The sequence below is a fragment of the Procambarus clarkii genome, chromosome 19 (assembly GCF_040958095.1).
Source record: "Procambarus clarkii isolate CNS0578487 chromosome 19, FALCON_Pclarkii_2.0, whole genome shotgun sequence".
NCBI classification, from domain to species: Eukaryota; Metazoa; Arthropoda; class Malacostraca; order Decapoda; family Cambaridae; genus Procambarus; species Procambarus clarkii.
Window position 1 is genome coordinate 11,866,154 of NC_091168.1, and position 24,745 is coordinate 11,890,898.

Sequence of the window (24,745 nt, forward strand, 5' to 3'; positions counted from 1 at the left end):
ATATCATCGCTACATAATAGCATGAACAAGTATAATTTGGCATTTTTAGGCGATGCTCTGGTCACAAGCTGAACAGCAGTGCTGTTAGCTCATGCTGCGTGCGTCAGGCTTGGTTGCTCACTCAATACTAAGGCCAATAACACCCGGGAGTTTGGCCCACGATTTTTTTTTTAAATGACGTCTGTTTACAAGAGCCCTGATGAAGGTGTGGTGAACCCCGTGTATCCACGGGCTGTTTAAATCTTGCGTAGTACTCCAAGACATCATATGACGTGATGCGCAGTTGACTGGAACAACGTCCAGCACGTCATATGACGTGATGCGCACTTTAAGGGTTAACTGGAAGCACTCGTGCAACATAATTTACATGATTTCTCAGGATTATTATAATTTTTACAGGCATATACAGTATAATGCCTAGGAAGGTCTCTTCAGTGATATCTAAGATAATTTGAAGAACCCAAACAAGCTACTGTGGAAATGTGCAGGACAAACATACCAATTGTGACACTACCTCTCCACATATGTCATTTGCTTAATTTAGAAACTGTACTTGTACTTGTGGTTGATCTCGAACCCATTGTTGATGTAACGATGCGTATTGAATTTTGTGGCTAGCTGCTCAAGATTGTAACTTGTTTAGGTAAATAAATTGTGGGTTCAGTCCCTGAGCCCATTATGTGCATTTGTAACCTTTTCCACTGCTGCACACAAGATTGGTATGGGGTGCATAATAAATTAACTAAACTAAAAAACCAGCGTTGAATGTAATGAAACGCCATTTTCTGGGTGAGTCCCGGAGGCTCCCCGGAGCTATCCCAGGCTGATATGCTAATGTCAGACTTTGGCATCAGTCATGTGTATGGAGTTCTTAGGCCTACCGGGGACCACGGCCAGAACCGGGCCCCCTCAGAGAGGCAAGGGGAGCAATGGCCTATAGAAGCCCCCGTGTAGTTGGAAGCATTCTATGTCTGCCATCGACCGGAACAGGCACCCAGAAAGGTAAGCGCCCCAAAACAAACCCCTATTCTGGTTAAAATTGCTACCTAATACCGAACTAGTGGATAGAACTCCCCAACCGAAAACAAGCAAATTAGTGTGACGTCACACACTGCCGCGCCGCTGTCTGCGCAGCTCCCCCCTCCCCGGGAGGGGGAAGGGGGAGCCCCAGACCCCCCGCGCCGGCTACCCACACCTCAGTTCTTGAGGCTGCATGTCAAAAACGCGAAAAAACCGCCGACCGGAGGGAGGGAGGGATGCCGGGGAGCCTCCGGGACTCACCCAGAAAATGGCGTTTCATTACATTCAACGCTGGTTTTCTGGGGGGAGCCCCGTCGGCTCCCCGGAGCTAACTACCCACAGACAGAAAAAGAGGGACTTACCCGGGAGGCGGTCGTCGCTCACCCCTCAACTCGAAGCCGAGACAACTGGCTGCAACCGCCGACCCAAAGCAACACAGGCCCGACGAGGGCCAGGGACATTCACAAGGTAACGAGCAGCCAGGACCCTGTTCGACCGCCAAAATCCCCGCGCCCGAATATCAGACCAAGACATATTCCCAAAGACGGCAGCAAGAGCCGCGAACTTACGAACGTCATGGGCACGGGGATAGACCGCAGGCTGGCTAGACCTTATAACCCTGCGGACGACCTGAGAGACCCGAACCCGCGAACAGGGAAGAAGGGAAACCGGATCAACCCACAGCGCGTCCCCGGACACAGAAGCTGTGGCGCGCAAATAACGGCGAAGCGCCGCAACCGGACACAAAACATGATGCACCCCCGGCCTGACCAACCAAGCATCAACCACCCACGGACCCCTCCGGAACGCAGCAGTCTCATTCTTCGCCAGAAAAGAAGGAGACGGCTGCAAACGAACAAAACTATCACCACGACCAAAAGAGCAGAAACCCCTGCGCCGGAGGAGAGCATGAAGCTCCCCTACCCGACCCCCAGAGGCCAAAGCCAACAAGAAAAGTGCCTTGGGAAAACAATCCTGGACCGAAGGGGCCACAACGAAACGAGGAGATGAAAGGAAAGCGAGCACTCTGTCCAAAGACCAGGACGGCTCAGGCGACGCATGAGCAGGCCGGAGGTGAAACAATGCACGAGACAGCTTGCGAAACGGCGCAGACGTAACATCGATACCGAAAGCAAGCTGAAGCGGCTCCGCCAGCGCCGCACGATACGAAGCGACAGTGTTAGGCATAAGATGACGGTCCTGAAACAACCACGAGAGGAAGGACAAGACCACCCGAACAGACAAGGAGCTAACACGACGAAGACGCAAAAAGAAACGGAAGGACCGCCAGGAAACTTCATACTGCCGCCGAGAAGAAGCCCTCAGGTGGGACACCAACAAGGAGGCCACCTGATCACCATAGAGATGATGATAGACTCGAGGAGAAGATTGAACCAGCCACGTGACGTACCGGCCCGATCTGCTGAAAGAGGCGGAGCCGCTGGAAAACCCTCGGGTTCGGACACCGAGCAACCAGCGCCTGAAACCAAGGCTGGGCCGGCCACCAAGGGGCCAGAAGGACAACTCTCCCCCGGTAAGTCTCTAAGCGAGTCAGGACCTGGAGCAACAGCCGAACCGGGGGAAAGAGGTACAGGAACCCCCACCTCGACCAGTCGAGCCGAAAGGCATCGACCCCGACGGCCTCGCAATCGGGGAAGGGCGCCGCATAAACGGGAAGACGCCGCGACCACGCCGACGCAAAGAGGTCCACCTCGGGGCGCCCGAACGTCTGGCAAAGCCAACGGAAGGACTCGTCGTCGACCGTCCACTCCGTGGAGAGGGGAACGAAGCGAGACAGGGCGTCGGCCAAGACGTTGGACACGCCCCGTACGTGAACCGCCAGGAGAGCCAAACCCCGAGAACTCAGCAGACGAGTCACCCGAAGCGACCAACCCCAAAGAGACAAGGACCGCATCGAACCCCCGCGGTTCAGGCAATGAACCACCGGAGAGCAGTCCGAATGGAGCCGAATCGTCGATCCGCGGGCCACCCGAATCCTCCCCAGAGCAAACCACACTGCCGCGAACTCCCGCACCGTACTGTGAGCTCGACGGAAGGACGGATCCCAACGCCCCTGGCCGGCCTGGTGAGCACTGGTCACAAAACCCCAGCCGAGAGACGACGCATCCGTGTACACATCGAGCGAGGGCTCGGGTAGGCGCCAAGGCACTGAACCCCGAAAAACCCGAAGAGGAAGCCGGTGACGCAGCAACCGACGCAAGTCCCCCGGGGGTCGAACTCTGCGATCGCGAGAGAGGCGGAAGGGGGAACCCCGAAGGAACCAGAACAGCCGTCGAAGCCAAACCCGACCCGGCGGGTAGACCACCATCGCGAAGTTCAGGCTCCCGCACAGCCCCTCGAGCAACCGCCGGGTGACCCGAGGGCCCTCCAGAAACAGACGAAGGCGGGACCGCAGCCGCAGGAGAGACTCCGGAGGGAGAGACAAGGAGGCGGTCCGAGAGTCCCACACGAGACCCAGCCAAGTCCGAACCTGAGAGGGAACCAGATGGGACTTTCTCCAGTTCACCAAGAACCCGAACCCGGCGAGCTGGGAAAGAACCAAATCCCTGGCTAGCAAGCAAGCTGACTGGCTGGGAGCCCAAACCAGCCAGTCGTCGAGGTAGGCCAACACCCGAACACCTAGGAGAAGCAAACGAGCCACCACAACCCGTGTAAGGCGTGTGAACACGCGAGGTGCCAGGTTCAACCCGAACGGGAGACAACGAAAACGGTAACTCAGATGCCCCACTACAAAACCGAGCCAGTCCCTGAACCGCGGATGAATCGGGACATGCCAATAAGCGTCCCGGAGGTCCAGGGACACCATCCAAGCACCCGGCTCCAAGAGGAGCCGAACCTGAGACAGCGTAGTCATCCGAAAGGAGGGGCAATGAACCCAGGGGTTCAGACGGGACAAGTCCAGAATGAACCGCAGGTCCGCACAGTCCCGTTTCGGAACCGGAAACAGACGGGAAACCCATCTGAGGGACGACGTCGTTTCGACGACGCCCAAGCGTACCCACTCCAAGACGACTCGACAGAGCGCAGGGGAAGAAGCCTGCCCCGCCAGCCCCGACCCCCCAAAGGGAGGAGGGGCCACCCAACGCCACCGCAGGCCGCAAGACACGACCCGAAAGGCCCACGAATCGTGGGACCAGGCGCGGGCGAACAGCGCAAGCCGCCCCCCCATCGCCCCGTCAAAGGGGCAAACCGCGAAAGGGCCTGCGACCCTTACGAGACCCAGAACCCCGCACAGCGCGAACACCGCGCCGACCAGACGAGGGAGGGTCCGCAGGAGGAGCCAACCCCAAACCTGACACCAGAGGCCTACCACGACGAGAGGAACCCCGAGCCCTGGCACGACCTTTCCGGGAAGACCCACCCCGGGACCCCCGGAAAACCAACAAGTCCGACATCGGACGACAAGCCGCCGACGCAGCCTGAATAAACTGCGCCACGGCCGACTCCCCAAACAGGAGAGGACAAAAAGGCGAAGAACGCCTAAGAGCCAGAGCCCAAGCAGATTCCACGGAGGAACCCAGCACCGCCTGCCGACACGCGAGACGGGAAGCATAGAACAGGGAAACCGCATCCCGCAAAATCGGCGTGAACAGCTTCAACAAGGCAGCCGACGAACGCGCAGCCGAGGACAAGGTGCCGGACCCCGGGACGGACCCAAGCGTCCCCACATCCTCCACGAGCCAATCCGAAGACAGCTCCAGGAGGGAAAAGAACCGCAAGGCCGAACACAAAAGGCCCCGAGCGCGCAAGTCCTCCGCCACGAGCGCCGCCGAAAGGGAGGGAACCTGCACATGGAGCTGAATAACGCCCACATCGCGGGGAAGGGCAGGGGCAAACAAGCACTCATTCAGGTACTCAAGTTCACCCCCCAGGAAAACCTGAAGCACCGTGGAAGCTTCCCGCCACTCCAGCGTGCGGGAACGACAGAAGGAATGCCAGGAATCCAGACCAAACAAAGGGCAGTCTGCTAGCCAGGACGACTCCGGAACCTCGTAACGGAGCCAGAAAGGGAACGAAGTCCCAAACCTGAACGTGGACGGATCCATTTCCGAGGCATAATCCGGGTCACGCAGGAGGTAAGCTGCAAAGGCCGCTCGCACCACACCAGGTTGGATGCGATAAGCCGAAAACCTCCGGAAGGACGGAACCGACGTACCCGGGGGAACACGGAACCGTACCCGGGGAGGGGCCGACACCAAATCCAACTCGTACGCAGAGGGGGGGAAAGAAAACCCCACTCCTTGTAACAATAAGCCCCGCTCAGTGGGAAGAAAAACCCAGGCGGGGTCCAGCGGGGCCCAAGGCCCCCAAGTCAGCCCCTCCCCAGCCTCGAGGTCCGTCACCACAGGACCCGAGGCCGAGTCCTCTCCCCAAGCCCCGACCCCACAAGACAAGGACGGAGCAGCCGGAAAAGCTGGAGGAAGGGGGGCCCACTGGTCAGACCCTGAAGCTTCGGCCGGGAGACAAGACTCGAATGCCTCTGCCGCCCCCCCAGAAGGGGCAACCCCCGAAGCTGCCCGAGTCTCGAGATCAAGTAACCCCTGCTCCGACCCCGAAACCCTCAGACGCTACGGGGCCGGAAGCAGGGGCGGGGGACCAGAACGAACAGAAGGGGAAGGACGAGGAGGTGCGGACTGAACCAGGATCGAAGCGACCCCCACCCCCAAGTCCGGGTCTCGAAAAGCAAAGCGGGGCAGCCCCGGGGCATCCGGGGAAGCAACCAACCGAGCGCGTTGCAACAGACGAAACCTAGACTGCAACGCACGTGCCGCCTGTACCCGAATAGAATCATCAGAGGATTGGGTAAATTGAGTCACAAGCAAGCAGCAACACTCACAGGACTCAGGGTCGAAAGTATCACCGACCCAACAGGCAGCGTGGCAGAGGCAAAAACAATGAGGGTCACCCTGAGACAAGGGGACCGAGCAACCCTCAAACTCGCACACAGCGAGTGGGGACTCCGGGGTCACATCCATCGGACCCACACGCCCCCTAGGGGATTCCCAGGGTCCTGAGCGTTTACTTTAAGAGGACTCGCGCTCAGGTAGTCCCAGGCAGGATGCTGCAAACCGGCGCCCAAAACTACCAAGCAAACTTCTAAAGCTGAACCCCAGGGACGTGTACACTCACGGGGACCTAGCAGGGGGCGCCACCGAGGAGAACAGTGGAAGGGCAAAAACAAACTGAATAAAATGACAGAACCCCCCACCAGGCAAAAACAAAAAGAAAAACAAAACCCCGCAAGAGGACAGCGAACCCCAAGGAACAGAGCCGGCCGCGATGTCGGGAAATACAAGCTGAGCAGCACCCTGCGCCCCTACCAGTGCAAACTGCCTCTTACCTGCCGGTAACAAGGGAGAACAGAACACCCAAGAGCCCAACAGGCGGCCGAAAAACCGAAAGGTAAAACGGACCAGCAGAGGCAGACCCCGAGGAGCCTGTGGAAGGCGGCCCCAAGCCCCAAGGGCAGTACTTACAGGGCACCTAGGGAAGGCAGCCCTAGGCGCATGCAGCCCGAGTACTGAAGATAACTCCTGGCTCTCGCACCCACAAAACTAACACCACACTCAAAGCACAGTGCAGTAGCGACACCGGAGCCAGAGCACACGACCATCGCCTATAGCATCAGCCTCAAGAACTGAGGTGTGGGTAGCCGGCGCGGGGGGTCTGGGGCTCCCCCTTCCCCCTCCCGGGGAGGGGGGAGCTGCGCAGACAGCGGCGCGGCAGTGTGTGACGTCACACTAATTTGCTTGTTTTCGGTTGGGGAGTTCTATCCACTAGTTCGGTATTAGGTAGCAATTTTAACCAGAATAGGGGTTTGTTTTGGGGCGCTTACCTTTCTGGGTGCCTGTTCCGGTCGATGGCAGACATAGAATGCTTCCAACTACACGGGGGCTTCTATAGGCCATTGCTCCCCTTGCCTCTCTGAGGGGGCCCGGTTCTGGCCGTGGTCCCCGGTAGGCCTAAGAACTCCATACACATGACTGATGCCAAAGTCTGACATTAGCATATCAGCCTGGGATAGCTCCGGGGAGCCGACGGGGCTCCCCCCAGAAAATATAGTATGGCGACAAAAACTGAACTGCATATTGAAAATAGGGGACTAACCATAAAAAGATATAGGTGAAGAATAACACCAGGTGTTTTATTACTAACATTCTTTAAGCACAACTGGCAAATAGTTCATCCGGTGATTTGTTTGGCTTGAGTTTAATATATGTTTAATAACAATAAAACAGAGAATGACTGAGACAATTCTTAGGTTCAAACGCTTACCCCAAGAGCTTAATAAAATAAATTCAAGTTTTTGAACGATTTTTATTTGAATTGTTCTGCCGGAAAGATATTTAGAGAAGTTTTTTAGTGATTATGTATGTGCTGTTTAGAAGCAGCACATCTGGATGGTCTCTCTCTCGAGTCCTGTTGCCAGAATGAATTAAAAAAGCAGTCCCCATGGTATACAGTAGTAGTAAAGTACTCGTTTGTATCCACCAGTGAGGATTGACCAGGTACCAATCCTTAACAGTAGCCTAGCTATGTTCACCCAGCAGTGAATGGGTACCATTGTTAAACGATTTGGAGGGTCGTATTCCAGGGTCAAAATTAGGATTAAGGGCATGCCCAAAACACTACGTGTGGTAGTGACTTTACAAGAATGTAAGAACTTGTATATATATAAATAAAATAAATAAAAAAGTAGCAAATTAAGCTAGTTAGTTTTGATTGCCCGGTGCTCATAAATCAACTCATCATCCTTATAGACGTTGGGTTACTAATGTTAAAGTCAATGATTGATTAGTTATCCACATATAAATGTAATGTGTGTAAATGACAGCTGCGTCAAACAGCCTGGTGGGCCAAACTACAAACCGGAGGAGGCCTGGTCCTCGGGGGTAATTAACTTTGGGTAATTACACGGACCCCTTGGGTGACGTGATGAATATGGGAGGCACAGTAAATTAAGACTCACAGTATAAGTATGTGGTTCAAAATATATACTTTAACCCTTAAATTGCGCATCGCATCATATGATGCTTTGACCGACTTGCAGTAAATTGCGCATCGCATCATATGATGCTTTGGAGTACTACACAAGATTTAAACGGCCCGCGGATACACGGGGTTCACCACACTTTCATCAGGACTCTTGTAAACAGACACCATTTTTTTTTAAATCGTGGGCCAAATTCCCGGGTGTTAGAGGCCTCAGTATTGAGTGAGCTACCAAGCCTGACGCACGTAGCATGAGCTCACAGCACTGCTGTTCAGCTTGTGACCACAGCATCGCCTAAAAACCAGCGTTGAATGTAATGAAACGCCATTTTCTGGGTGAGACCCGGAGGCTCCCCGGAGCTTTACCGGCTGATATGCTAATGTCAGACTTTGGCATCAGTCATGTGTATGGAGTTCTAGGGCCTACCGGGGACCACGAGCCAGAACCTGGCCCCCTCAGAGAGGCAAGGGGAGCAATGGCCTATAGAAACCCCCGTGTGGTTGGAAGCATTCTATGTCTGCCATCGACCGGGTCAAGCATCCAGAAAGGTAAGCATTCCAAAACAAACCCCTATTCTGGTGAAAATTGCTACCTAAGCCGAACTAGTGAATAGAACTCTTCAACAGAAAACAAGGAAACTAGTATGATGTCATACGTCACCGCGCCGCTGTCTGCGCAGCTCCCCCCTCCCCGGGAGGGGGAAGGGGGAGCCCCAGACCTCCCACGCCGGCTATCCACCCATCAGTTCTGAGGCTGGATGTCAAAACACGCGAAAAACGCCGACCGGAGGGAGGGAGGGTTGCCGGGGAGCCTCCGGGTCTCACCCAGAAAATGCCGTTTCATTACATTAAACGCTGGTTTTCTGGGGGGAGCCCCGTCGGCTCCCCGGAGCTAACTACCCACAGAGGAAGGTCAAAGGGACAAAACCGGGAGGCGGACACCACGCACCCCCCAAGGAGGCGAGACAACCGGCAGCAAACGCCAACCCAAGGCGCCACAGCCCCGAAAATCCCGGGAACAACACGAGAACCACGAGCAGCAAGGCCCCTGCACGAACACCAAAAATCCATGCCCAAAAGACTGCAGGGCCACGTCGCCCAGACGGCAGCGAGAGCAGCGAAGCCACGGACGCCACAGGCATGAGGGAAGAACACAGGCAGCTTAGCCGCAAGAACACGGCTGACCACCCGGGACACCATCACCCGCGAACCGGGAAGAACAGAACCGGATCAACGCAAAACGCGCTCCGGACCCAAACGCCGTGGCACGCAAACAACAGCGGAGGGCCGCCACTGAACACAAAAACGACACACCCCCGGCCCGACCAACGAAGCACCAACAAACCCTGGACCCCTCCAGAATGCAGCAGCCCCACCCCGCGCCAGAAAAGATGGAGACTGCTGCCATCAAACAACCAAAACGCTAAAACCGAAGGAGCAAGAAAACTCAGCGAACCGACCCCCAGAGGCAAAGGCCCAAAGGAAAGAGCCGACGAAAAAACACACCGGAACCGAAGGGGCACTACCAACCGAGGAGAAGACAGAGCACGCTGACCAGAGACCAGGATGGTGCAAGCGGCGCACGAACAGGCCGGAGGTGAAATGACACACAAGACAGCTGACTAACGGTGCAGAAGCAACACCAAGACCGAAAGCAAGCTGAAGCGGCTCCGCCTGCGCCGCACGAAAAGAGGCGACAGTATGTGGCAAGACGACGGCCCCCAACCCCCACTAGAAAACCAAGCCGAGAGTAAACCAAGCTAACAAGAGGAACCACCTAAGAAGGGACAGGAAAAGGAAGGACCGCCAAAATACCCCATACTGCCGCCAAGAGAAGCACGCAGGTGGGACACCTACCACGAAGCCACCCGACCACCAACCGGAGGCGAGACCACGAGGCAGAACATAAGCTGCCCCGACAAGGCCCCCCCGAGCCCAGGAAAAAGGCGGAGCCGCGAGAAGATCTCGGGCGCGACCACCGAAACCCAGGCGGCACAAGGAGATGGAACGTCTGCCGAACAGAAAAACTCCCCGAAGCATGCAAGCCCGCCAGGAGTTCAGAAACAACGGGTCCGATGCGAGACATCGCAAGAACCCCCCCCCCCAAAAAAAAAAAAACAACAACAACCGGCAGGGCAAGCTAGGAAAACCAAAGAAGGTGGAAGGGTCGCCGCCAGAACAGGACCCGAACCAAGGGGCACGAACAACTGCAACAGACCGAGACAAAGAAGCACATCACAGGACACAGGCTGACCAACGCCTAAGAACACACGCAGAACATCCCTGCTGCAGAGGAGGCAGGAAGAAAGAGCAGAAGCACAAAAAAAAAAAAAACAGGAGAACAATTAGGGGTGGACAATCAGGCAGGGACAAAAACCCCACGCAATCCCCAGGCATAAAACGGCAGCAAAGTGCCACTCCACAACCGGACACAGGAACAAGGACACGCCACCGTGAAACACGGTACCAATGCACACGTGCCGCAGCAGCAACAGGCACCACTGCAACATGCAACATGTAAATAGCAACTCCCCTCTGCAAAGGCAGAGAACGGAGCAGGCAGACCCCAGACAGGGCCAACGGAGACACGACAAAACCCTGCAGGCCCAGAAACCTGCACCAGGCGACCGACGGCGGAGAAACCCCGCTCGATACCTGCTGGATGAGGTACTGGGAGCTCTTTTACACCTCAAGCCCGGCCCAAGGTCAGGCCAGACCGGCCAGAGGATGGCCCACCAGGCAGCTGCTAGGAGCAGTCCACCGGCCCACATACCCCCACAACCAGGACGAGCCAGAACTGCCATACGAAAACAGGCCAGTGCGCCCTGGAAGTCCACGGACGAACCAGCAAGAAGGCTTATGCTCGCAAGTAGGTCGTGTAACAAGCACAGACCACTGATGGTAATACAGTGTTCCCCAAAAGTGCCAATAGCACCACTGCACTCCACTGGTACTATCCCGCAAGTTCTACCAGATAGGCGGGACCCAAGAGCCAGAGCTCAAATCCTGCAAGCACAGCCAGGAGCCTCACCAGGTGAGTACAGAACCAACCCTACAACCCCCACACCTCACAACATTAAAAAAGGAGGGTCCCCTGAATGACTCCAGCATGGGTTGGACATGCACATGAGGGGGACAGGAAGGGGTGATAAAGGGACAGTCACTGGTGTGCGAACGGTCTCAGTCGTACAAAAATATACCTAAATAAAGACAGGTATATAAACACCGCCGCATCCAGCGCCCGGCCAAAAGACGCCAGACCGCAGAAACTCACCTGGCGAATGGTGGCTCGAACTTGACATGACTTAACCGTGCCCAGAAGAACTTGGGAGCACCGCCAGGTGAAGACGCCAGAGCCGGACCCTGCCGGACCCGCAGGAGAACAGGGAGAGGCGAAGGAGGCGGTCCACACCCATGACACAGGGAAAACCGCGGTGTCCTCCCCACAACTGGGAACCAGGACACCCCCGGCGCGAAGGGGCACATACCGCAGCCAGGGAGAAGAACGAGAGGCGAAGCACTGTAGCAAAAAAGGGCGCAAAACCCCAGCACTGAACCACCGCCCAGACCAAAACAAACTCCACGGCGCATGCGCATAACACGCTGGCCGAACCGCACACCCTCCCTGCGGGAAGGCGCCAGCCAGGACTATTGCACGAGAAAAGGAGCCAAAAGAGGAAGCAGGAACAATAAAACCGGCCAAAGAAGCAAAGAGCCCAAAAAAAAATTAACCCAAACGGGCGACAAGTAGCCCAACCGGGCGACAAGTAGCCCAACCGGGCGACAAGTAGCCCAACCGGGCGACAAGTAGCCCAACAGGGCGACAAGTAGCCCAACAGGGCGACAAGTAGCCCAACAGGGCGACAAGTAGCCCAACAGGGCGACAAGTAGCCCAACAGGGCGACAAGTAGCCCAACAGGGCGACAAGTAGCCCAACAGGGCGACAAGTAGCCCAACAGGGCGACAAGTAGCCCAACAGGGCGACAAGTAGCCCAACAGGGCGACAAGTAGCCCAACAGGGCGACAAGTAGCCCAACAGGGCGACAAGTAGCCCAACAGGGCGACAAGTACTAGGAGCCGACAGACGTTCCAATAATGCGGGAAGTAGCGAAAAAACCTTCCCGTACCCTCGAGAACACAGAAGCCATCACTAGTCCCGAAGGCACACGAAGGCGCAGGCGCACCCGAGATCAGAAGTCACGCAGAACCCCATCGAACGGGGAAACATGACAAAAACACCGTCCCAAAAAGCGGGGGAGGAAACATCCACCCACAGGACGGAACCAACCGACTCAAAGGCCAAGGAACCGAGCCCGGGGAGGGGCCGACGTCCAACAGCACGTACGGCGAGTGGGGAGGAAAGACCCCACTCCGCGTAACCACAAGCCCCGCCTAGAGGGGGATAAAAACCCCCACGGGGTCTAACGGGGCCAAGGCCCCCCCAAGTCAGCCCCTCCCCAGCCCCGGGAACCTACACGACAGGCCCCGGGGCCGAGCCGTTCCCCCAAAGCCCCGGCCGTACCAGAAAACCGGGGCAGCCGTGAAAACACTAAGGAAGGGAGCCCACTGGCAGACTCATACAACACGGCTGGAGGAACAGGCCCAAATGCCCCCGTCACTACCCCGGAAGGGGAATTCCCCGAGACTGCCCGAGTCTCAACACCACGAAACACCCCGCCCTGAACCTACAGACGGTAAGGAACCGGATGCAGGCAGGAAGGGTGAACCAGGGGAAAGACAAGGGGGCGTGGATGGAACCGAAGCAACCAACACCCCCAAGTCCCAAAACGAACTACAACGGGGCAGCCCCGGGGCTCCCGGGGAGGAAACCACGAGAACGTTGCCACCACCAAGGCTCAAGTGCAACGCCCCTGCTGCCCGCACCCGCTTTGTTAGCACAACTGGGTAACCGAGCCACAACGAGCAACCAAACTCGCAGGACACCGGGTCGAAGGTGTCACCGACCCCACAGGCAGCAGACGGAGGAAAAACAGAGAGTCACCCAGAGACAAAAGGTGAGAGCAACCCTCAAACTCGCTGGAAGCGAGGGGGGGGCTCTGGGGTCACATCCATCGGACCCGCGCGCCCCCAGGGGTTTCCCAGGGTCCCAAGCGTTTACTTTAAGAGGACTCGCGCTCAGGTAATCCCAGGCAGGGTACTGCTAACCGGCACCCAAGCTACCAAACAACTTTCTAAGAGCTGAACCCCCGCTCACGGGGACCTAGCAGGGGGTACCACCAGAAATACTCAGAACACAAGGGACACAAGGGGCAAGAACGAAGGCAGACCCCCCCACCAGGTATATAAACAAAAGAAAAAGAAAACCCCGCAAGAGGACAGCGTACCCAAGCGGAACAGAGCCGGCCGCTATGATTGGTAAAGACAAGCTGCACAGTACCCCGCGCCCCACCAGTGCAAACACTGCCCCTTACTCTAAGGTGAACAAGGGAGACAGAACACCCGAGCACACAAAGAGCGGCCGAAAACCAAGCAGTAAACGGCCAAGCAGGGGCAGGACCCAAGGAACTTGTGGAAGGTGGCCCCAAGCCCCAAGGGCAGTACTTACAGGGCACCTAGGGAAGGGAACCCTAGGCGCATGCAGCCCGAGTACTGAAGAATCACTCCCGGCTCACGCACCACCTAGAAAACAGACACCACACTCTAGGTACAGTGCTGAAACAACCACTGGAGCCGGAGCACATAACCATTGCCTATAGCATCAGCCGAAGAACTGATGGGTGGATAGCCGGCGTGGGAGGTCTGGGGCTCCCCCTTCCCCCTCCCGGGGAGGGGGGAGCTGCGCAGACAGCGGCGCGGTGACGTATGACGTTTTACTAGTTTCCTTGTTTTCTGTTGAAGAGTTCTATTCACTAGTTCGGCTTAGGTAGCAATTTTCACCAGAATAGGGGTTTGTTTTGGAATGCTTACCTTTCTGGATGCTTGACCCGGTCGATGGCAGACATAGAATGCTTCCAACCACACGGGGATTTTATAGGCCATTGCTCCCCTTGCCTCTCTGAGGGGGCCAGGTTCTGGCTCGTGGTCCCCGGTAGGCCCTAGAACTCCATACACATGACTGATGCCAAAGTCTGACATTAGCATATCAGCCGGTAAAGCTCCGGGGAGCCGACGGGGCTCCCCCCAGAAAATGCCATAATATACTTGTTCATGCTATTATGTAGCGATGATATTTTACAGAAGACCCCTGACTGTGATCAAACTGACCAGGGTTTTGATAATAGCAGGATTGTGGTGATATTTAGTGCTGTGCTCCATGGAGGGAGAAGTAATGCTGTGGGAGGGGAGGGTAGTGGCATTGTCTTCTGACTGTGTGTGGCCACCTTTTATTGACTGCACTCACATACCAGCTTAGGGGTTCACTATGGTGAACACAAATGTAGATACTTATATATAACGTGTGTATAGAGGGTATAAACAGCAAGAGGAGAAGGTTGGGAGCCGCCATTTTGGTGAGGGCGGTGGCATCGTCTGCACGACGCCACCGTGCAGACGACGGTGTTGTTTACTGGTTACCACGATGGTCCTTGGGCTCCATACCAGTTTACTTGTACAAGTATGGTGAATAAAACAGGTAGATATTTATATATTATGTGTGTATATAGAGTAATAACACCACAAACAATATTGTTGGAGGAGAAATATTAATGTGTCTGGCCTTGAGGGTGGCAGCCATCAGCTGACTGTGTGAGGTCCTACGTCTTTGTGCCTTTACTCACCATACAAGCTTAGATGTACAATTATGTTGAACAAAACATTTAAATACTTATATATAACGTATGTATATAAAAGCAAAAGCAGTATGGTGGGTGGAGAATGGTGGCAAGTCAGGTGAGGTGAGGGAGGGAGGGAGTGGCAGCCAGTGGCACGCCACTGGCTGCCACTGTCACTGCCACTCAGCATACCAACTTAGTGGCTCGTTATGGTGAACACGAATGTAGATACTTATATATAGCTTCTGTATATAGTGAATAAAAGCAAAAACAGTATTGTGGGAGGAGAATGTGGGTGAGTCAGATGACTTGAGGGAGGGCGCGAGTGGCTGGCTGGTACACGGTGGTCACTCCTCGTTACTTTTTGACTCATAATAGCTACTTAGTTGTTCGTTATGGTGAACAAAACATGCAGATACTTATATATAACCTGTGTATATAGTGCAATAACCGACAAAGTATTTGTTCACTGATTGATGAACATAATTGAATCAACAATATGCACACCATATTTTTGAGTACAGCGATGATTCACTCATTTTATTATATAAATTTATCAAACTACACACTATTGAATAATATTACAGCAAAAAACTATGAAAAATCAGTCAGAGACATTGAAATAATTAGATAATTATCTCTTTGTGGCAACTCCGGCCTGACAGCTGGCGATCAACAGACCGCCTGGGACGCACTCTGAGTCAGCGCCTGTTTTTTGCCAAACTTCCCTGCCCTATAGTGGGCAATATATGCCACTTACGATTTTTTTATTATTTTTCCCGTGATCAGTGAATACAAATTAACAGGTTAGGAAGAAAAAATTATTATTTTTTTTTTCAAAATTACATGCGCCTGTGGGGAACAAAGGATATTATACCCCTAGCATATTAAGGGTTAAGGGTTAATGACAAAAATTTTTAAATATATTTAATGTTTTTGAATTTCTCATGATATATAATATAAAGGTTTATACTTAACCCTTCAATTGCGCATCGCATCATATGATGCTTTGACCGACTTGCAGTAAATTGCGCATCGCATCATGTGCTTTGGAGTACTACGCAAGATTTAAATGGCCCTGCGGATACACGGGGTTCACCACACCATCAGGTCTCTTGTAAACAGACGCCATTTTAAAAAAAAATTGTGGGCCAAACTCCCGGGTGTTAGGGGCCTCAGTATTGCGTCAGCTACCAAGCCTGACGCACGCAGCATGAACTCACAGCACTGCTGTTCAGCTTGTGACCACAGCATCGCCTAAAAATGCCATAATATACATGTTCATGCTATTATGTAGCGATGATATTATTACAGAAGACCCCTGACTGTGATAAAACTGACCATGGTTCTGATAATAGCAGGATTGTGGTGATATTTGGCGCTGTGCGCCATGGAGGGAGGAGTAATGCTGTGGGAGGGAGGATGGTGGCGTTGTCTTTTGAGTGTGTGGCCACCTTTTATTGACTGCACTCACCATACCAGCTTAGTGGTTCGCTATGGTGAACACAAATGTAGATACTTATATATATCGTGTGTATAGTGAGAGATAACAGCGAGAGTAGGAGGTTGGGAGCCGCCATTTTGGTGAGGGAGGAGCGTCATCTGCAGGACTTATCATGTTGTTTACTGATGACCACGATGGTCTTTGAGCACCATACCAGTTTACTTGTACAAGTATGGTGAATAAAACAGGTAGATATTTATATATAATGTGTGTATATAGCGTAATAACACCACAAACAGTATTGTTGTAGGAGAAATATTAGTGCGTCTGGCCTTGAGGGCGACCGCCACCAGCTGACTGTGTGAGTAGCTACGTCTTTATGCCTTTACTCACCATACAAGCTTAAATGTACAATTATGGTGAACAAAACATGTAAATACTTATATATAACGTCTGTATATAAAAGCAAAAACAGTATGGTGGGTGGAGAATGGTGGCAAGTCAGGTGAGGTGAGGTGAGGAAGGGAGTGGCAGCCAGTCACTGCCTGCCACTGGCACTGCCAGCCACTGGCACTGCCACTCAGCATACCAACTTAGTGGTTCGTCATGGTGAACAAAACATGCAGATACTTATATATAACCTGTGTATATAGTGTAATAACCGACAAAGTATTTGTTCACTGTTTGATGAACATAATTGAATCAACAATATGCACACCATATTTTTGAGTACAGCGATGATTCACTCATTTTATTATATAAATATATCACACTACACACTATTGAATAATATTACAGCAAAAAAACTATGAAAAATCAATCAGAGACATTGAAATAATTAGGTAATTATCTCTTTGTGGAAACTCTGGCCTGACAGCTGGCGATCAACAGACCGCCAGGGACGCACGCTCAGTCAGCGCCTGATTTTTGCCAGAATTCCCCGCCCTATAGTGGGCAATATATGCCACTTACGATTTTTTTATTATTTTTCCCGTGATCAGTGAACACAAACTAACAGGTTAGGAAGAAAAAATATTTTTTTTTTTTTTTTTTTTGTATGCGCCTGTGGGTGTCAAATGGTATATAGCTATGCGCCATTTAACCCTCAAACCGCGCATATCATATATAAATGATATCAGTGACAAAACCGAAACCGCGCACATCATTTATATATGATTTCGTGTCTAGCGCTATAATTTAAACTCCCCGCCTGGGATAGGGGCAGCTATAGTACAGCCACGACCGATAGTTGCCAGATGCCACCTAGAAAAAAAATCCAGGCCAACATTCTTGGGTGTTACAGCGTCAGTATTGAGCAAGCCACCAAGGCTGGCGCACGCAGCACGAGCTCACAGTACCGCTGTTCTGCTTGTGACCACAGCATCGCCTACAAATACCATAATATATATGATACTGCCATTATTTAGCAGTGATAGTATTACTGAAGCCCCCTGACTGTGATAAAACTGACCAGGATTCTGATAATAGCAGGATTGTGGTGATATTTAGCGCTGTGCTCCATGGAGGGAGGCGTAAGGCTGTGCGAGGGAGGGTTGTGGCGTCGTCTTCTGACTGTGTGTGGCCACCATTTATTGACTGCACTCACCATACCAGCTTAGTGGTTCGATATGGTGAACACAAATGTAGATACTTATATATAACGTGTGTATAGAGTGTGACAACAGCGAGAGGAGTAGGTTGGGAGCCGCCATTTTGGTGAGGGAGGAGCGTCTTCTGCACGTCTTGGCATGGTGTTTACTGATGGCCACTATGGTCTTTGGGCACCATACCAGCTTATTTGTTCAGGTATGGTGAATAAAACAGGTAGATACTTATATATAATATGTGTATATAGCGTAATAACACCACAAACAATATTGTTGAAGGACAAATATTAGTGCGTCTGGCCTTGAGGGCGGCCGCCGATCAGCTGACTGTGTGAGTAGCTACGTCTTTGTGGCCTTTACTCACCATACAAGCTTAGATGTACAGTTATGGTGAACAAAATACGTATATATAACGTCTGTGTATAGTGAATAAATACAGAAAGAGTATTGTTGGAGGTGAATGAGGGTGAGTGAGGTGGTGTTGAGGGAGGGAGTGGCAGTGAGTGGCTCGCTGGTGTTTGGCGGTCACTCCTCGTTGCTTTTTGACTCACAAGATCAACTTAGTAGTTCGTTATGGTGTACAATACATGCAAATACTTATATATAACCTGTGTATATAGTGTAACAACAGCAAAACTATTTGTTTATTGTTTTATGAACATAATAATTGAATCACTAATATGCACACCATAATTTTGAGTACAGCGATGGTTCACACATTTTATAATATAAATATACCACAATTCACTGTATGGAATAATATTATTGTAAAAAAAACAAGAAAAAATCAATCAGAGACATTGAAATAATTAGGTAATAATATATTTGTGGCAACTGCCGTCTGACAGCTCGGGCGGAGTAGACCTCATCTGGCGAAGGCTCTGCCAACGCCCCTTTTTTGCCACACTTCCCTACCCTATTGCGGCTAAAATATGCAACCTACGATTTTTTTGTTATTTTTTCCGTGATCAGGGAACAAAAATGAACACTTCTATAAGACGAAAGAATTTTTTGGATTTTTTTTTTTTGTTGCGCCTGTGGGTGTGAATTCCATTTGGGCCCCTAGCGGTTTGAGGGTTAAGGGTTAAGTTACGAGCTGTACTTGTAGATGACATTCCCCAGTTTGGCACCTTGTTTTGATAATTTCCTGCTTGTGGCTGACATATATAATCTGACTGTTTCAGCCATAATTCACCTAGACATCGATCCTGCATCATATGATGACCGAGTGCAATTACGGTAATATTGCAACTTTATAGGAAATCGTTAAATCATAAATATGTCTTGGTTCTTATACATGAAATATTGTTACATTCAAAATTTGAAAACAAAGTTTATATCTGTACTTTTAATAAAATATAAAACATTAATGTTCATCAACTCATCTCTGTTAGTTAGTTTAGTTCATTTATTATGCACCCCATACCCATCTTATGGGCAGTAGTGGAAAGGGTTACAGAGGCACATAATGGGCTCAGGGACTGAACCCCACAATTCATTTGGCTAAGCAAGTTACAGTCTTGATGAGCTAGTTACAAAATTCAGTATAAGTCGTCACATCATAAATGGATTCGAGATCGACCACAAGTAATGCATTACACAATTTATCAGTATTGTGCAGCCTGTGATCCCCGCCTGACTGGATACTGATACCTAGGTAGTTTTCATGTGTCCGGACACCGGCGATAGGGTGGTATTATTTAACTTAAGAAATATATTTTTTGAAATGTTGTCACATTAACGGCTACATCTTCCTTTCTTCTGACATATAGATTTTTTAGGTTAATTAAAATATATGGAAACTAATTATACAATTTATTGGCTAGTGTGCAGGGCTTCACACTCTCAGAGCTAGCCATCAAGCAACTATCAAAATGCATATACTGTATCTTCGTTTTCACTTCACTTACATTTATGACAAAGGATTTTAAATGTTGTATATTTCTACCTTTCTTATGACATAAAACTCTCGTTAATTACAATATCTAGATCAAACTAACAGTGATTTTCAATAGGTTGTATTTTCCATCAATGGAGAGCATCAGCCAAGAAACCTTCTTTAAAATATGAATATCTTTCCTCACCCAATAAGATCTAATCTTATCTTGTAAATCTAATCTCAATCTCAATCTTATCTAATCTCAATCTTGTAAAGCCACTAGTACGCTTCATGTACTAGTGGCTTTGCAAGATTGTAAATTCCCATTCTATGTATTCTCACAAACCCAATGTACCTTCAAGTATATAAATAAATAAAATAAAATAAAATAAAAAATCTGAATAAAACGCAAAAACAACTTGATTGTAACCTATCCACCATTGCCCAGTGGATGGGGGAGGGGGTTTATGTGTAGGATAAACATATCAGTTGTGACACTAGCCTTCCATATATGTCAGTTGCTTAAATTATAAACTGTACTTGTGGTCGGTCTCGAGTTCATTGTTGATGTGACGATGAGCATTGACTTGTAACTAGGTCATCAAGATTATAACTTGCTTGGCTATATGAATTATGGGGCTCAGTCCCTGAGCCCATTATGTGCCTCTGTAACACTCCACTACCGCCCATAGAATGGGTATGGGGTGCATAATAAATGAACTAAACTCTCTGCCTTTGTGATAACATATGCAATTATAAGCTTTATTTGTGAATCTCAGTTAATTAAACAATATACCACAGAGCCTGTAGAGTTCGGTGAGATGAGCGAAGAGACATGGGAGATTTTACACAAGTACAATACATGGTAGTTTAAGTGTCAAACGCATGTCAACGAATAACGAGTATATATAACAAAATTATTGTCCTATGAAGTCAATTTAACTTCCAAACATGTATTTTTTAATAAATGTTAAATGTTTTCTGGCTAGTTATGTTAGATTTGATTAAAAATACGTATTCTACTTGTTAACATCATAATTTAAAAGTGTGATAATTTGAGCAGAGAAGTGCAACGACTGGATATGCCAACAAACACTTTCCAGACAACAATATATTTTGGATAAGTCGCTCCACAACATTGAAGCTTAGACCGTCGACTTCTTTTGATGCCACTTATTTACTTATTTCATAATGTAATTATATTATTTTGGAGTAAATATATGTTTTCTCATGTTCTGCATTCAGCACCCACATTATAGTGAGTAAATATATCATATTACTTCATTACTTACGTAATGCTAGGAGGGTTTGAGTAGCTTTGGGTTTTCATGGAGTGCGTCTGCACTCCATGCCTGACAAGCTACTGAATGCCACTATAAAAACATATGTATCTTCACTTGAGCTATAAATATGTCTATCGTAAAGTACTTAAAATGAAGCTTACATTTCTATCTTCCTTAAGACATATAAAACATTTGTGTTTATTAACGAATTTACGTGAAATAAACATTGTTCTGAGCGAGAGTTGCTCAGTCGATCGATCTGTCAGGAGTCTGAGATTGGCGATTATAAAAATACACGTATCTTTGCTTTAAATTTAAATATGACCATGGTAAGGTATTTAGAATGAAGCTTATATTTCTATCTTTCATGTGACAAATAAAACTCTTACATTTATTAAGGAATCTGCGTGAAATAAGCATTGTTCTGAGATGAATGCTGGGGGTTTTGAGCTCGACGAATGATGAAAACTGCCCCTTTTATAAAACTACAAATATCTTCGGTTTTACTTAAAATATTTGTCTGGTAGAGGTTTTACATAAAGATCGTGTTTCTGTTTTCTTCTGTCTAATAAATAATTTTGGTTTAATAAGTTATCAAGATGTTTTCAACAATATTCTTTCGGGGTTCGTCTATTCCAACATGGGCGACCCTTTTGACAACGCAATACATGGGTTAACCCATCCCATAGTTGGGTCAGTTTCCATTATGGTTCGGAACACTGCTATGGGAATGTTTATTAATATAAATATATATATATATATATATATATATATATATATATATATATATATATATATATATATATATATATATATATATATATATATATATATATATATATATATATATACATATATATATACATATATATATATATATATATATATATATATATATATATATATATATATATATATATATATATATATGTCGTACCTAGTAGCCAGAACGCACTTCTCAGCCTACTATGCAAGGCCCGATTTGCCTAATAAGCCAAGTTTTCATGAATTAATTGTTTTTCGACTACCTAACCTACCTAACCTAATCTAACCTAACTTTTTCGGCTACCTAACCAAACCTAACCTATAAAGATAGGTTAGGTTAGGTTAGGTAGGGTTGGTTAGGTTCGGTCATATATCTACGTTAATTTTAACTCCAATAAAAAAAAATTGACCTCATACATAATGAAATGGGTAGCTTTATCATTTCATAAGAAAAAAATTAGAAAAAATATATTAATTCAGGAAAACTTGGCTTATTAAGCAAATCGGGCCTTGAATAGTAGGCCAAAAAGTGAGTTCTGGCTACTAGGTACGACATATATATAATATATATATATATATATATATATATATATATATATATATATATATATATATATATATATATATATATATATATATATATATATATATATATATATATATGTCGTACCTAGTAGCCAGAACTCACTTCTCAGCCTACTATTCAAGGCCCGATTTGCCTAATAAGCCAAGTTTTCCTGAATTAATATATTTACTATAATTTTTTTCTTATGAAATGATAAAGCAACCCTTTTCTCTATGTATGAGGTCAATTTTTTCTTATTGGAGTTAAAATTAACGTAGATATATGACCGAACCTAACCAACCCTACCTAACCTAACCTAACCTATATTTATAGGTAAGGTTAGGTTAGGTAGCCAAAAAAAGCTAGGTTAGGTTAGGTTAGGTAGGTTAGGTAGACGAAAAAACAATAATTCATGAAAACTTGGCTTATTAGGCAAATCGGGCCTTGAATAGTAGGCTGAGAAGTGCGTTCTGGCTATTAGGTACGACATATATATATATATATATATATATATATATATATATATATATATATATATATATATATATATATATATATATATATATATATATATATATATATATATATATATATATATATATATATATATATATATATATATATATATATATATATATATATATATATATATATATATATATATATATATATATATATATATATATATATATATATATATATATATATATATATATATATATATATATATATATATATATATATATATATATATATATATATATATATATATATATAAAATAAATAAAATAAATAAATGTTTATTTAGGTAAGGTACATACATACTAGAGATTTTACAAAGTTTGTTGGATTAATAGATAGAGCTAGTACATACAATGCCTAAAGTCACTATTACGCAAAGCGTTTCAGGCAGGAAAAACATTAATGACTAAAGCTTAAAACTAATGGGTATAAAGAATAAAAATTTTTGAGAACAAATATAAATAGAGATAAAATAGGGGGGAACATGGCTGAAAAAGCAGCACAAATACAATTACAAATTATTATAGACAATTACAGACAAACAGCGTTGTTTTAAAAAAAAATCAGACATGGGTTGACAACGGAGGGGTAAGGTAATATAGTTTACAGTAATGTGGATGGCCACAGACAACATAGCTCATAGAGGGAGGCGAAACGGTCTGTAAAATTACCTAAAACCTCTCAAAGATTTACATAAATAAAGAACAAATATACAACACATTTGTACACAAACATAAGACATTAGCAGAGTGTAGAGGTCACCTTATGGTCGGCCCAGAGGAGCTGACCTAACCTCTTGGGACACTTGACAACCTCCCGGGTGACAGAGTTGTTCCACAACCACCCGTAGTTGTCACCAACCATCTGGCCGCCAGGTCCTGGGAATGGTGCTCTTAACTACCAGCCGTGTATGTTATGTGGGTGAGAGCGGCGGTGATCACACAGGTAGTGAAAGGTCTCCCAGCGACCACTCTCACCAGCCACCACTCTCACCAGCCACCACTCTCACCAGCCACCACTCTCACCAGCCACCACTCTCACCAGCCACCACTCGCACCAGAGACCACTCTCACCAGCCACCACTCTCACCAGCCACCACTCTCGCCGCCACCACTCTCACCAGCCACCACTCTCACCAGCCACCACTCTCACCAGCCACCACTCTCACCAGCCACCACTCTCGCCGCCACCACTCTCACCAGCCACCACTCTCACCAGCCACCACTCTCACCAGCCACCACTCTCACCAGCCACCACTCTCACCAGCCACCACTCTCACCAGCCACCACTCTCACCAGCCACCACTCGCACCAGAGACCACTCTCACCAGCCACCACTCTCACCAGCCACCACTCTCGCCGCCACCACTCTCACCAGCCACCACTCTCACCAGCCACCACTCTCACCAGCCACCACTCTCACCAGCCACCACTCTTGTAACGGTTCTATTGTTACGTAAAGTATGGTGACAAATAAACACAGACACTAATAATAATAATAATAATAATAATCTTTTATTTAGGTAAGGTACATACATATGTAACGGTTCTATTGTTACGTAAAGTATGGTGACAAATAAACACAGACACTAAGATACTATATATATATTTGGTCGAATATACAGAAGTACACGGTGATACGTTGGTGTGAGTTGAGCGCACTGAGCGTTGGTACAGTATCTCGCAAGTGTCTGCTCTAGACCACACTTGAAAGTAGACTCGCCAATGTTCGCTACACCGCTGCTTATATGCCCGGGCAACGCCTCACCTCATTCATCTCCAAAGGTTGACAGGAATATTAACAAAGCATTTTGGAGCGAGTATATTATTGGGATAATCTACTCGCAACAGAACTCCCCCTCCCAGGGGATGAGAGGAAAAATACTTGATCAAGGAACTTAGCTGGTTGGCGAATT

The 24,745-nt window shown here is 48.4% G+C and overlaps 1 protein-coding gene across 2 annotated transcripts in view; it reads right to left on the reverse strand.

The window, feature by feature from the left end:
* The window catches only part of LOC123757636 (transmembrane protein 256 homolog), a 58,378-nt gene extending 34,546 nt beyond the window's left edge, over nucleotides 1–23,832 (reverse strand). Inside the window, exon 1 of one of the 2 annotated variants that reach the window (XM_069326937.1) lies at nucleotides 23,593–23,832. In XM_069326937.1, coding sequence (XP_069183038.1) covers nucleotides 23,593–23,694 — 102 coding nt within the window. In that variant the 5' untranslated portion in view covers nucleotides 23,695–23,832. The other variant, XM_069326938.1, reaches the window with a different exon arrangement.
* Nucleotides 23,833–24,745: the final 913 nt, after the last annotated feature.